We start from the raw sequence: 15,303 nt of genomic DNA, 5'->3' as shown, positions 1-15,303 counted from the left end.
GGAGGCCATTTGGCCCATTGAGTCTGCACCGACCCTCCAAAACAGCACTCTTCCGGCCTACTATCCCGGCCTATCCCCATAACACCACGCATTGATCATGACCAATCCATCTAGCCTACACATCTTTGGACACTAAGGGGCAATTTAGCATGGCCAATGCATCTAACCTGCTCATCTTTGTATCCCCTCCTCTTCTTTGAAATAGCACCATAGGTTCTTTGTTACACCCATCTGAGAGGCCAAATATATGGCAACTTAGGCCAGCATTTATTGCCCATCCCTAGTTGCCCTTCAGAAGGTGGTGGTGAGCTGCAGTTCTTGATGTGTAGGTACACCCATTGTGCTGTTAAGGAGGGAGTTCCAGGATTTTGCCCCAGCGACAGCGAAGGAACGGCGATATATTTCCAAGTCAGGGTGGTGCGTGACTTGGATTGGAACCTTCAGGTGGTGGGGTTCCCAGGTATCTGCTGCCCTTGTCTTTAATAATGGTAGTAATCGTGGGTTTGGAAGGTGTTGACTAAGGAACCTTGGTGAGTGATGTACCGTCAATTACCACGAGACGAGAATGGTGAAACAATCGAGGCTTTATTGCACAAGATGTTGTGCCTCCTGCAGCTGGAACTAGAATGGGAGCAGGGCTGGAGAGCATACACTTTTATATGTCGCCTGCTGGGAGGAGCCAGCAGGCTGGGATTTACTGTGGTACCTGTAATACAGGGGCAGTACTGTAATACATGCAATGTGTTACTAGTGGTGTTTACCACATTCACTCCCTGTTTAAAAAAAGAGTCTGGCAGGGGTGAAGAAAAGATTACAAATTGAGTCTGTCGGGGGCTCTGACCCTCTGCTGCGATCGCCTCAGTCCTGGTGGTGATGTGGGCGCCAACATGGTCACTCTGGGAGCGTGTTGTCATCGACTTAGTCACCCCTTCGTGCATCCCGTGAGGGGACGGATCCTGCTGGGGTGGGGGCTGCGGTGAGGTTTGCTGGTGGGAAGGTGGGTGGTGTAGGGGTGAATGAAGCAACCGGGGGGGGGGGAAGGAGCGGTATCAGGTCAGGGGTTGAGGGTGGGGACCCAGCGGGTGCCAGGTCCCGGAGGGAGACTGTGTCCTGTCGCCCGTCGGGGTGTGCCACGTAGGCGTACTGCGGGTTTGCATGGAGGAGGTGGACTTTCAACCAAGGGGTCCGATTTACGACTCCGCACATGCTTCCGGAGGAGGACGGGTCCAGGAACTGTCAGCCATGTTGGGAGGGAGACCCCGGAGGTGGACTTCCTGGGGAAGTCAAACACACGTTCGTGAGGGGTCTCATTAGTCGCGGTGCACAGGAGCGACTGGATGGAGTGGAGCGTGTCGGGGAGGACCTCCTGCCAGCGGGAGACCGGGTGATTTCTAGACCGAAGGGCCAGCAGGACGGCCTTCTAGACCTTCCCTCTCCACCTGCCCGTTTCCCCAGGGGTTGTAGCTGTACTCATCAATTACGTTGAGGAAGTACACGTTGCGGTCGGTGGAGGGGAGGGGCACTTTGAAGTCCATGCTGAGGCACTCAAAGGGGCGGGAGGCCTTCACCAGGTGTGCTCTACCTGGCCGGTCGAAGTGCGGCTTGCACTCTGCGCAGACTGGGCAGTCTCTGGTTATGGACCTGACCTCTCAATGGAGTAGAGCAGGTTGCGGGCCTTGACAAAATGGAAGAACCGGGTGACCCCTGGGTGGCAGAGGTCATAGTGGAGAGCCCAGAGTCGGTCCACTTGTGCGCTGGCACATGTACCGTGGGATAGGGCATCATGGGGCTTATTGAGCTTCCCCGGGCGATACAAGATCTCATAGTTATAGGTAGAGAGCTCGATCCTCCACCTCAAGATCTTGTCATTCTTGATCTTGCCCCGCTGCGTATTGTTAAACATGAAGGCAACCGACCGTTGGTCAGTGAGGAGAGTGAATCTCCTGCTGGCCAGGTAATGCCTCCAATGTCGCACAGCTTCCACAATGGCTTGGGCCTCCTTTTTGACAGAGGAGTGCCGAATTTTGGAGGCATAGAGGGTGCGGGAAAAGAAAGCCACGGGACCGCCCGCCTGGTTGAGGGTGGCGGCCAGAGCTACGTCTGATGCATCGCACTCCACCTGAAAGGGGAGGGTCTCGTTGACTGCATGCATCGTGGCCTTGGCGATGTCCACCTTGATGTGGTTGAAGGCCTGGTGGGCTTCAGTCTTCAGGGGAAAAACTGTGGACGTGATGAGTGGGTGGGCCTTGTCCGCATAATTAGGGACGCACTGGGCGTAATACGAGAAAAACCCCAGACATTGTTTCAGGGCCTTGGGGCAGTGGGGGAGAGGGAGTTCTAGGAGGGGGCGCATGCGGTCGGGGTCGGGCCCTAGGACTCCATTTTCCACTACGTAGCCAAGGATGGCTAAGCGGTTGGTGCGGAAAACGCATTTCTCCTTATTGTAGGTGAGGTTAAGGAGTTTGGCAGTATGGAGGAATTTTTGGAGGTTTGCGTCATGGTCCTGCTGATCGTGGCCGCAGATGGTGACATTATCCAAGTATGGGAAGGTGGCCCGCAGCCCGTACTGGTCAACCATTTGGTCCATCTCTCGCTGGAAGACCGAGACCCCAATGGTAACGCCGAAGCGAACTCTAAGGAAATGATAGAGACGGCCAGCTGCTTCGAAGGCAGTGTATTGGCTGTCCGCTGGGTGGATGGGGAGCTGATGGTAGGCGGACTTCAAGTCTATTGTGGAAAAGACTCGATACTGCGATCCTGATTGGCCATGTCAGATATGCGTGGGAGGGGATACGCGTCGAACTGCGTGTACCGGTTGATGGTCTGACTGTAGTCAATGCCATCCTTTGCTTATCCCCAGTCGTCACTACCACCACTTGAGCTCTCCAGGGGCTGTTACTGGCCTCAATGATCCCCTCTCGCAGAAGCCATTGGCCCTCCGACTTGATAAAGGCCCTGCCCTGCGCACTGTACCGTCTGCTCCTAGTGGTGGCGGTCTTGCAGTCCAGGGTGAGGTTTGCAAACAGTGAAGTTGGATCGACCTTAAGGGTCGTGAGGCCGCACGCAGATGGTGAGGGGGGGCAGGGGTCTGCCGAATTTCAAAGTAAGGCTTTGGAGGTGGCATTGAAAATCAAGACCTAGTAACAGGGCAGCGCAGAGATGGGGGAGGACGTAGAGCCTGAAGTTGCTGAACTCTACGCCCTGAACGATGAGGGTCACTACACAGTACCTCCGGATTTCGACGGAATGGGATCCGGAGGCCAGGGAGATTTTTCTGGGTGACGGGGAGTACCGGGAGGGAGCAGCGCCTTACCGTAGTGGGGTGGATGAAACTCTCTGTGCTCCCGGGGTCAAAGAGGCAGGTTGTCTCGTGCCCGTTGATCTTTACCGTTGTCGTAGCGGTCATGAGGTTGTGGGGCCTGGGATGTCTGCTCTGGCCCTCCGGAGTTGGCTGGCTGCCGCGCGGCGCAGGCTTGCGGTGAGCTCGAGGGTGCCGCGCGGTTGGAGGTGTAGGCTTCCAGATTACGGGAGGTCACTTCCAGTGAATTAGCAAGCTGTCTAGTCTCTGCAAGATCGAGCGTACCCCCTTCCAATAGTCGCTGGCGAACGTACATAGACTTCATGCCCGTGACATGAAATGAAAAATTGAAAATGAAAATCGCTTATTGTCACAAGTAGGCTTCAAATGAAGTTACTGTGAAAAGCCCCTAGTCGCCACATTCCGGCGCCTGTTCGGGGAGGCTGTTACGGGAATTGAACCGTGCTGCTGGCCTGCCTTGGTCTGCTTTCAAAGCCAGCGATTTATCCCTGTGCTAAACAGCCCCTGGGGTCTCTGATTAATACATAAGGTCTCTGATTAATAGTTCGGTGTGTTGGACTGCCGAAACTGCCTGGCAGTCACAGTTCCTACCGAGAATCGTTAGAGCCCGCAAGAAATTGTCCAGAGTCTCCTCCGGGAGTTGCCGTCTCGTGGCCAGGAGGTGCCTGGCGTACACTTGATTCACCGACTTAACGTAATGTCTCTTTAGTAGCGTCATCGCTTCTGTGTAGGTGGGCGCATCCCGAATGAGGGAACAATTTCAGGGCTCACCCGTGAGTAGAGGACTTGGAGCTTCTGTGGGTCCGAGAGTTCTTCAGTGGCTGCTCTGAGGTAGCCTTCGAAGCAGGCTAGCCAGTGGTCGAAGGTGGACATGGCGTTGGCTGCGTGAGGGCTCAGCTGTAGGCAATCAGGCTTGATTAGGACGACCAACTTTTAAAATCTTGTGTAATAAATTGATGTACCGTCAATTACCACGAGACGAGAATGGTGAAACAATCGAGGGTTTATTGCACAAGATGTTGTGCCTCCTGCAGCTGGAACCAGAATGGGAGCAGCGCAGGAGAGCATACACTTTTATACGTCGCCTGTTGGGCGGAGCCAGCAGGCTGGGATTTACCGTGGTACCTGTAATACATGGGCAGTACCGTAATACATGCCTTGTGTTACTAGTGGTGTTTACCACAGTGTGTTACTGCAGTGCATCTTGTAGAAGGTACACACGGCTGCTACTGTTCATGTTGTAAATTTTGATTGTTAACGTTATATTGTGTTTCATTGCAGCAACCTGTAATGTAAAGGGGGAGGAAAGTGCTGTGCTTTCATGTCTGTTCCTAGTTGGAACAAGGTCACTTTAATCAAGTGATGTGTCGATGATGTCATCAGCAGTTTGGGCAGGCTAATTGTCAGTCTAGTCTGGCAGCCTGTGAGAAAATAGCATTCCAATAATGCTGTTTGTTTGTGATGCGCAATCAATTACACTCAAGACGAAGTGATTTCATAACTGAAGGCTTTAATCTACTAGAACTTGTTCCCCAGCAGCTTCGGTACAGAAAGTGAAGGCTGCTGGGATGGCACCGTTTCTTATACTAACGTATAACGTTATTCTACGTAGCAACAGCCAATGGTAGACTCCTGAGTCTAACCAATGGTCATCAGCCTCTTAGGTACCGCAATACCTGGTACTACCACATTCACCCCCTGTTAAAAAAGAGTCCGGCGGGGTGGTGGGCAGTGGTAACAGTCGCCTTTAACATGGTATGGTCAGGTATGGAGGTACCGTGCTGTCGAGGATATTTACAAAGTTCACAGTTAAAGTCACAGCGAAGCAATCAGTCGATCGGGTGGCCTGCTCTACCTTCTGGAGTGTCTGGGCTTTGGTGGTGATTCTGGTGGGGGTCCTGGTGGTTGCGACTCCGGGAGCGTGGTTTCGTCCTCCCTGACAGCTTCGTCATCCCTAGGCGGCGCTGTTGGGGCAAAAGGTTGACATGGGGGGGGGGGGGCACCTGTAGAGGGCGTCGGTGGGTGGGCGAGCCTAGGCAGGAGCGGCGGGAGTACTGACCTTCCAGTGAGGTGCTGTGGGGGGGAGGGGCAATGGTTCGGATGCGTGTGGGGTTCCGGCCGGCACCAGGTCCCGAAGGGAGACTGTATCTTGCCGGCGGTCAGGGAACGCCACGTAGGCGTACTGGGGGTTAGCGTGCAGCAGGTGGACCCTCTCGACCAACGGGTCCGACTTGTGCGCCCACACGTGCTTCCGAAGCAGGATGGGTCCAGATGTCGCTAGCCAGGTTGGGAGCGAGGTCCCGGAGGAGGACTTCCTGGGGAAAACAAGGAGGCGTTCATGAGGTGTCTGATTTGTGGTTGTACAGAGCAGCGACCGGATGGTGTGGAGGGCCATCGGGAGGAATTCTTGCCAGCGGGAGACTGGGAGATTCCTGGACCATAGGGCCAGTAGAACAGTCTTCCAGACCGTTCCGTTCTCCCTCTCTACCTGCCCGTTTCCCCGGGGGTTGTAACTGGTCGTCCTGCTCGAGGCGACGCCCTTGCTGGGCAGGAATTGATGCAGTTCGTCGCTCATAAAGGAGGACCCCCTATCACTGTGTATGTACGCGGGGAAACCGAGCAGTGTAAAGATACCCTGGAGGGCCTTGATGATGGTGGTTGTGGTCATGTCTGGGCAGGGGATGGCGAAAGGGAACCGGGAGTACTCGTCAATCACGTTCAGGAAATACGTGTTGCGGTCGGTGGAGGGGAGGGGGCCTTTGAAATCCATGCTGAGGCATTCAAAGGGACGGGAAGCCTTTATCAGGTGGCCCTCTCTGGCCGGTAGAAGTGCAGTTTGCACTCTGCACAGATTTGGCAGTCCCTGGTGACTGACCTGACCTCCTCGATGGAGTAGGGCAGGTTGCGGGTCTTGACAAAATGGAAAAAGCGAGTGACCCCCGGGTGGCAGAGGTCCTCGTGGAGGGATCGGAGGCGGTCCACTTGTGCAGTGGAGAGTTCTATCCTCCACCGCAAGATCTTGTCGTTTTTAATCTTGCCCCGCTGTGCATTATCGAACATGAAGGCAACCGACCGTTGGTCCGTGAGGAGAGTGAATTTCCTGCCGGCCAGGTAATGCCTCCAATGTCTCACAGCTTCTACTATGGCTTGTGCCTCTTTTTCGACCGAGGAATGGCAAATTTTGGAAGCATGGTGGGTACGGGAGAAGAAAGCCACGGGCCTGCCCGCTTGGTTGAGGGTGGCCGCCAGAGCTACGTCGGACGCATTGCTCTCGACCTGGAAGGGGAGGGACCCATCGATGGCGCGCATTGTGGCCTTTGCAATGTCTGCTTTGATGCGGTTGAAGGCCTGGTGGGCCTCCACAGGGGGAAGGTTGTGGACTGGATTAGGGGTTGGGCTTTGTCTGCGTAGTTGGGGACCCACTGTGCATAATAGCTGAAGAACCCGAGGCAGCGCTTCAGGGCCTTGGGGCAGTGAGGGAGGGGAAACTCCTTAAGGGGGCGCATGCGCTCAGGGACGGGGCCTATAACTCTATTTCGCACTAGGTAGCCTAGAATGGCTAGACGGTCGGTGCTAAACACGCATTTATTCTTATTGTATGTCAGGTTAAGGATTTTCGTGGTCTGGAGAAATTTGCGGAGGTTGGTGTCGTGGTCCTGCTGGTCATGGCCGCAGATGGTGACATTATCCAGATATGGGAACGTTGCGCGTAAGCCATACTGGTCAACCATTCGGTCCATCTCTCGCTGGAAGATCGAGACCCCATTAGTGACACCAAAGGGAACTCTTAAAAATTGATAGAGCCTCTCATCTTCTTCGAAGGCAGTGTACTTGCGGTCACTATTACGGAGGGCTAGCTGGTGGTAGGCGGACTTGAGATCCACCGTGGAGAAGACCTTGTATCGTGCGATCCTGTTTACCAGGTCGGCTATACGGGGGAGAGGGTATGCGTCCAGCTGCGTAAACCTGTTGATGGTCTGACTGTAGTCAAAGACCACCCTTCTCCCCGGTCTTTACCACCACTACATGAGCTCTCCAGGGACTGTTGCTCGCTTCGATGACCCCTTCCCCCAGCAGCCTTTGGACCTCTGACCTGATGAAGGTCCGGTCCTGGGCACTGTACCGTCTGCTCCTGGTGGCGACGGGTTTGCAATCCGGGGTGAGGTTCGCAAACAAGGAAGGCGGGTCGACCTTAAGGGTCGCGAGGCCGCAGACAGTAAGGGGAGGTATAGGGCCGCTGAATTTAAAGGTCAGGCTTTGCAAATGGCATTGGAAGTCCAGCCCCAGGAGGGTAGCCGCGCAGAGGTGCGGCAGGACATACAGGCAGAAATTGTCGAATTTCCTGCCTTGGGCGGTGAGTTTTGCTAGGCAGAACCCCTTTTCTCTCCACCGAGTGTGAACCGGCGGCCAGGGAGATCCTTTGATTTACACGGTGAGTTACAAGTGAACAGCGCCTTATGTTGTCGGGGTGAACAAAGCTTTCCGTGCTCCCAGAGTCAATCAGGCAAGACGTCTAGTGGTCGTTGATGAAGACCATCATTGTAGCTGTTGCGAGTGTCCGGGGTCGACTTTGGTCCAGTGTCACCGAGGCCAGATGAAGCAGTTGCGAGTTCTGATCGGGCAGCGTGTAGTCGGCCGTGCTGGGGGCCTGGGGCCCCATCCAAGATGGCGTCACCCATGGGTCGCACATGGTGTCCGGGGATGAACAAGATGGCGGCGGCGATGGACAAAATGGCGGCGCCCACCCGTTCAGCGTGGTGTCCGGGGGGCAAGACGCGCCTGTGGGTTGCACGTGGCCCTAGGATAGGGGGGTGGCGGTGAGAGCTGGCCGGTCGGAGCCTGAAGGGGCGGTTGCCGCAGCGGTCCACAGTCGCTGGAGACTGCGGCCACGGTGCGTGCCTGGCAGACCCTCACAAAGTGGCCCTTCTTGCCGCACCCTTTGCAGGTGGCGGTGCGGGCCGGGCAGCGCGGGCGGGGATGATTCGCCTGCCCGCAGAAGAAACAGCGGGGCCCGGCGGCGTTAGCGGGTCGTCTCATAGCGCAGACCTGCGGGGTCAGGGGGAAGGTCTGTGGGGCTGCCGCTGCGGGGTGCCATGCAGCCCAGGGGCCGCCGCGCGGTCGGGCGCATAGGACTGCGCGTTTTTGTAGGCAACATCCATGGACCCTGCCAGGGCCCGTGCCTCTCCAAGTCCCAGAGTGTCCCTTTCTAGGAGTCTGCGGCGGATATCTGAGGAGCATCCCTGATTAAAAGTTCTGTATGCTCGCTCCCCGAAACTTGCGGGCAGCCACAGTTTCGGCCCAGCACCAGTAGCGCCCGGTAGAAATCTTCCAATGATTCCCCAGGGCTTTGCCGTCTAGTTGCAAGCAGATGACGAGCGTAGACCTGATTTACAGGGCGGATGTAATGTCCTTCTAGCAGTTCGATCGCGGCATCATAGTTCTCCGCCTCCTCGATAAGGGGGTAGATCCCCGGGCTGACTCTTGAACGCAGGAGGTGCATTTTCTGTCCTTCTGTGGGGGTGCCTCCGGCCGTATCGAGGTAGCCTTTAAAGCACGCCAGCCAGTGTTTAAATATTGCAGCCGAGTTCTCCGCGTGGGGGCTGAGTTGAAGGCACTCTGGTTAGGGTTAGGGTCGATTTTGACCTCGGATGACTGTGTGGAGTTTCTCCCCGTGTCTGAACGGATTTCCTCCGGGTGCTCCGGCCTTCCTCCCACAGTCCAAAGATGTGCAGGTTATGTGGATTGGCCATGTAAAATTGCCATTTAGTGTCTGAAGGTTAGATAAGGTCACAGGGATAGGTCGGGAGTTACAGGGATAGCTGGGGTGTTCTGTCAGAGGGTCGGTGCAGACTCGATGGGCTGACTCGCCTCCTTCTACACTGTAGGGAATTTATGGATGCTATAGCAATTAATATTCAATATATGGGTGTCACCCTACTGATGAGTCACTATTCTTAAAGAAGGTGTGTTATTTTTCCAGCCTGTACAGGAATCAGATCACTGATGTTGGTGCCCAGTTTATCGCCCAAATTGTTGAAGAATGCCCATGTCTTCGAACGTTAAAGTAAGAAGTAATATGTTGTCAGTTTATGCAAATAACTTGTGCTATATTTAATGCCAATGGTAATATTGAAGTCCACCAATGACTGGCTGAAACTACAGAACCAGCCTAAATGTTTTGCTCGTCGGGTGCACGCTCTTGGTGGGCCCAGCAGCGGATGTGAGACATGCTTCTTGCCATGTTCGGGCCCAGAACATGATTTCATGCTGGTTGGATAATTAACGGGACTCCAGCGTACCATGGCTGCTGTGAAAGATTCAGTGCTGTTTGGCGGGGAGGGGGTAGTGTGGGCAGAAGCACAGAAAAGGGAAGGTGGTGGGGCTGATGCCTCCAATGTGCTCTCTCAGGGAGCCGCAGACACGTGAAATGTAAATAGTGACGGAAAAACAATGCAAAGAGTGTCCAGGCGGCACATGTATACACAAACCTCAGTCCCCAGACACCTTTTCAAATTTTGTTTCATCCCTGACAGTTCATCCCACCCAGGGTCGAAGTAGCAGCTTAAACGTAAAGGCTGCCTGGCCTACACGTTGACCGTAAAAGCAGAGAGACTGCGTAAAAATTGATTGCTTAATGGGCTAATTTGCCAGCTTGATTGCCGGTGGGCATGCTTCCAACGCTTGCGCCAACCGAAATGTCACGTGAGTGCACAATGACATCGGGATGCACACCCGAGATCTTCTCATGTGATTTCACGTGCTTCCGGGTCAGGCGCATAAAATTCAGGCCATTCTCTCAATACTAAGGAACCCCCTTAAATGCGTGGGTTTTCTCCGGGTGCTCTGGTTTCCTCCCACAAGTCCTGAAAGACGTGCTGTTAGATAATTTGGACATTTTGAATTCTCCCTCTGTGTACCCGAACATGAGCCAGAATGTGGCGACTCGGGCCTTTTCACGATAACTTCATTGCAGTGTTTTTTTAAAACAAATTTAGAATACCCAATTCATTTTTTTCCAATTAAGGGGCAATTTAGCGTGGCCAATCCGACCCTGCACATCTTTTGGGTTTGTGGGGGCGAAATCCACACAAACAAGGGGAGAATGTGCAAACTCCACACGGACAGTGACCCAGAGCTGGGATCGAACCTGGAACCTCGGCGCGTGATGCCGCAGTGATAGCCACTGCGCCACCGTGCTGCCGAACTTCATTGCAGTGTTGATGTAAGCCTACTTGTGACAATAAAGATTATTGTTTATTTTATTTATTTAATGTTAGAAAAGAGATCGGTAAATATTGGTGCATCTCCAATCATCGCAAAACCCAGTAAAAAAGTAAGATGTTGCAGTGATATAGCACGGATTTCTCAAAGTGCCAAATGGCCAATTAAGTAGTTTTTGAAGCGCAGTCACTGTCACAATGAAGGGAAATGCAGTAGGAATGGAATAATGACCAAATAATCTCCTTTAGTGATATTGCTTGAAAGATAAATACTGTCCAAGACACCAGGAGAACTCCCCTGCTCTTTGTTGTATAATACCATGGGACCATTTTTCCATGAGAAGGTAGAGGTGGGGCTCGATCATCAAGGACAGCACCTCTGACAGCACAACACTCTCTCAGTATTGCACTGAATTGTCAGCCTGGATTATGGGCTCAAGTCTTTGGAATGGGCCTTGAAAACACAACCTTCTCACCCAGGCAGGAGTGCTACCACTGAGCTACGACTGAAGCACTTACACCACTTGTTAGTTTGATTATTATAAAAGCTACAACAGCACCGCAGGATAATAATCTATAGGTTTGTTTCTTTAATGTCCTGGGGTGGGAGTCTCCCGCACTTGGCGCGATGGCATGACGCCGGCGCCAAGAACGGCGCGAACCACACCGGCGTCGGGCCACCCGGAAGTTGCGGAATCCTCCGCACTTCCGGTGGCTAGGCCGGCGGCGGAGGGGTTGGCGCGCACCAACCGGCGCCGAAGGGCCGCCGTGTTCTAGCGCATGCGCAGAACTGCCGCCGTGTTCTGCCGCATGCGTAGGGGGGGCTCTTCTCTGCGCCGACCATGGCAGAGCTCTACAGAGGCCGATGCAGAGGGAAAGAGTGCCCCCATGGCACAGGACCGCCCGCAGATCGGTGGGCCCCCGATCGTGGGCCAGGCCACCGTGAGGTCCCCCCCCCGGGGCCGGATCCCCCCGTGCCCCCTCGAGTATCCCGCTAGATGGCTGACAAGCAAGGTCCCGCCATGTCCATTTCACGCCAGTGGGACTGGCCGAAAATTCTGAGCAGGAAGACCACTGCTTTGATCTCTGGTCTTCGATGAGGTGATTGACCTCAGTCAACCAGGACACACTTGGCAGGGCTGGGGACTGGGACGTGGTTGTTACAATTGGCTAGCTTAGAAAGAGGGAAATTATCCAGGGTTTCCACTTCCACCTGCTATCCAGCAAGTTCGAATGTGAGTGTTCCACCAGGGGCACTGGGCATAGGTAGTTGCCTAGAACGACAAAATTTCAGAGGTGGCATAAAACTGAATAAACTATTTATTAAATTACATAAATAACAAACAGGCTTCAGCCAGAATGAAGGGTTCAGATCTATTGATATACATCGACATATACACAAATACCTATAGATTTCAGTGTATTTACATTGCAATCTTTAATCAAATTTTGATTACACCTATATGGGGTGGCACGGTAGCACAGTGGTTAGCATTGTCCCTCCACAGCGCCAGGGACCCCAGTTCCATTCCCGGCTTGGGTCACTGTGCAGAGTCTGCACGTCCTCCCAGTGTCTGCGTGGGTTTCCTCTGGGTGCTCTAGTTTCCTCCCACAAGTCCCGAACGACATGCTTGTAAGGTGAATTGGACATTCTGAATTCTCCCTCTGCATACTCGAACAGGCGCCGGAATGTGGCGACCAGGGGATTTTCACAATAACCTCATTGCAGTGTTAATGTAAGCCTACTTGTGACACTAATAAAAATTATTGTTACTATGACTATTCCAAAACTGTGGCCGGGATTCTCTGACCCCCTCGCCGGGTCGGAGAATCCCCGGGGGGGAGGCACGAAACCCGCCCCGGCGCCGGCTGCCCTATTCTCGGGTGCCGTTTATCGGGGGCCGGCGGGATTCACGCCACGCCGGTCGGGGGCCGTTGACAGCGGTCCCCCCCGGCAATTCTCTAGGCCTCGATGGGGCGAGTGGGCGTTCAGTTTTGGCCAGTCTCGCCGGTGTGAATTACTCACCTCACGCACAGCGGGACCTGGCAGGTAAGTGCACGGGGGCCGTCCTGGGGGGGGCGTGGTGAGATCCGACCCTGGGGGGGGGGGGGGGGGCCCACGGTGGTCTGGCCCACGATCAGGGCCTACCGATCCTGCGGGCAGGCTGTTTCCGTGGGGGCCTTCTTTCCTCTGCGCCGGGCTCCTGTCGGGCTCCGCCATATTGCCCGGGGGCTGGCGCGGAGAATAAAACCCCCGCGCATGCGTGGAAATACGTCGGAAGGTCCGCGCATGTGCAAGATCACACCGGCCATACTGCGCATGCGCGATCTTGCGCCTGCCCTTCGGAGCTGGCTGGAGCGACGCCAACTACTCCGGTGTCAACCTAGCCCCCGACAGGTTGGAGAATTCCTCACTTTCGGGGGCTGTGGGGCGCAATTCTCCTACCCGCCCCGCCACATTTCTGCCCCGACCGGCCGGCGGGAGTCTCCGTAACACCGGCCGGTCAATGGGGTTTCCCATTGTGGGGCAGCCCCACGCCGTCGGGAAACCCCCGGGCGCCGGCAGAACGGAGACTCCCGCCGGCGGAGAATGATGCCCTTTGTCTGCGCCGGCATTGGGATTTAGTCCCCAGAAGGGAGAATCCCGCCCTGTAAACCAGTAAATATTACCAAAAAACTTAATTTAATCTAGTCCCCCAATCTTAATGATTATTGGGTGTGTTCTAAGCAAAATTAAACATGCTGTTCTGGGCGGGATTTGTAGGACTGTTCCTGGCGCTTGAAGCTTGTGGTTGACAATTTGCCTGAGTAATAATAACTTAATAATGGTGTAAAATTTCTGCAGGCTTCTCCCAGTGTCTTACCATAGGTTTGACAGAGAACGAGTGGAAACCCTGGATGGATGGCATAACAAAGCCAGACTCTTCTCTGGGGTTTCAGCTGAAATTAAGGTGGGAGATCGAAAGCCCCGCCTGTTATTCTATCCCAGGAAAACAATTTTTTGACGAAAATAAAGAATTGATTTAGAGCGAAGATTGCAAAAGCCGAATAATCTTTTCACTCAGTGACAATGATAACTTAACATTGACCGGAGATGTATGGCCTTTTATGCAATTCTTTGGTAACGTCAAGGCCTATAAAATCCAAACCTCTCAATACAGGGGCTAGTGGACTAGAGATAGTTGAAGTGGCAGAACTTGGAAGAAGAGTAATCTTTCTAAAGAAGCTCTATAATGTAACCTGTAGCTGCTGCGAGGCCACCTCTAGGCAGATAAACTGGGCCCGGTTGCCTGTGGGGACCCGGAGGTCGATTGGAAAATCCCAGTTGGCCTTCTTTAATTGGCCTTAAGTGGCCATTAACAAATATTATCAGCCACATGCTGCATTCGGATGGGCAGACCTGTTGCCGCTCCCCCGTCTGGGGGCTGCAGGGAGCCAGGAAGCTGACATGTAGGGCTGCAGCTGTATTTTCAGCATTCACCTACCTCTGATACCGACCCCAGCCATGGCTAAATATCAAGTCCCACGTATCAGCATTTGCCCTTAATACCTTTGGTTAACAAAAATCTATCAACCACATTCTTGAAATTCCCAGTTGATCTAGAATTAATTGCTGTTTGCAGAAGTGAGTTCCCAATTTCTTCGACCCTCTAGCCAAGTCCTTTTTAAACTCTCTGCTGTTGGGACACAGTTTTTGAGCACCAATCGTCCATGAAAGAAAAGAAGGGAACCTTGATATTTGGGGCTGAAACAGTATATTTTATAAATACATACAATGAAAGCTTTTTAAATTAATCTGATATTGCAGAATTGGACTCAACAAACTTACAAGCGAAGGAGGGAAATTATTAGCGCAGGCAATTCAGAAAAGCAAAGTCATCAGAGATGTAGGGTGAGTATGCCGTCTTAATACTCTTGGTGTTCATAAGATAACAAGATTTCCTTTGCAACCTCTCTCTAAGCCCTTGACATCTTTCCGAAGTGTGCTGCTCAGAATTCAACAGTACTCAAGTTAAGACCGAACCAGTCATTTGCAGTGAAGTACAGTGCAATTGCACTGTCAGTTTAATGCCCTTACAGATTGATGTAGATGAAGTATGACTCTGAACAGGGTCCCTGACCAATTTAACATTGCTTCTCTGAAAAGCAGACACTAGGCCGGGATTCTCCAAGCCCGCACCAGGGGCGCGGGAAATTCCCGCCGCGCCGCTCTGACGTCGGACCACCGATTCTCCGGCGACTGGAGAATCGGCACCAATCACGCCCACGCGGTCGCCACGGTGCCAGTCGGGGGCCGCTGAAATAGACCCCCGTGGCGATTCTCCGCGGGCGACTGGCCGAACTCCCACCGGCATGGTTTACATCTGGTACCACCTGGCGGGACCTCGGACCCGTGGTCGCAGTGGCGGTCCTGGTGGGGGGGGGGGGCGGGGGGAATCTGACTCCGGGGGCGGCCTCAGCGGTGGCCAGGCCCGCGATCGGGGGCCACCGATCGGCGGGCCATCGCGATCTGTGGGGGACCTACCTTATTCGGCGCGGGCCTGCTGTGTTGCGCCGAAGTGGGCCGCTGCGCACATGCACGGACCCGCTTGCGGCCGCCGTATACATGCGTGGCTGCGCGGTCTGGACAACAGGGCCCCGCCAGCAGTCAGAGCTGCGGGACGCATGCCGGGGCCCTGCTAGCCCCCTGGAAAACGGAGAATCACCCCAGACCTTCGATGAAAAAGTCCGGAGTGATTCTTGCCCGTTTACCGGCGGGCGTGG

At 54.1% G+C, this 15,303-nt stretch overlaps 1 protein-coding gene across 4 annotated transcripts in view; it reads left to right on the top strand.

Annotated features, from left to right (window-relative positions):
- nod1 (nucleotide-binding oligomerization domain containing 1) overlaps positions 1 to 15,303 on the top strand; it is a 134,836-nt gene that overhangs the window by 103,723 nt on the left and 15,810 nt on the right. For all 4 annotated transcript variants that reach the window (XM_072509829.1, XM_072509830.1, XM_072509826.1 and 1 more), the window contains 2 exons: positions 9,300 to 9,383; positions 14,348 to 14,431. In XM_072509829.1, coding sequence (XP_072365930.1) covers positions 9,300 to 9,383; positions 14,348 to 14,431 — 168 coding nt within the window. The remainder of the gene's footprint in view (positions 1 to 9,299; positions 9,384 to 14,347; positions 14,432 to 15,303) is intronic.

This window comes from Scyliorhinus torazame, chromosome 6 (genome assembly GCF_047496885.1).
Source record: "Scyliorhinus torazame isolate Kashiwa2021f chromosome 6, sScyTor2.1, whole genome shotgun sequence".
NCBI classification, from domain to species: domain Eukaryota; kingdom Metazoa; phylum Chordata; class Chondrichthyes; order Carcharhiniformes; family Scyliorhinidae; genus Scyliorhinus; species Scyliorhinus torazame.
This window is presented reverse-complemented; position numbering and strand designations above follow the sequence as displayed.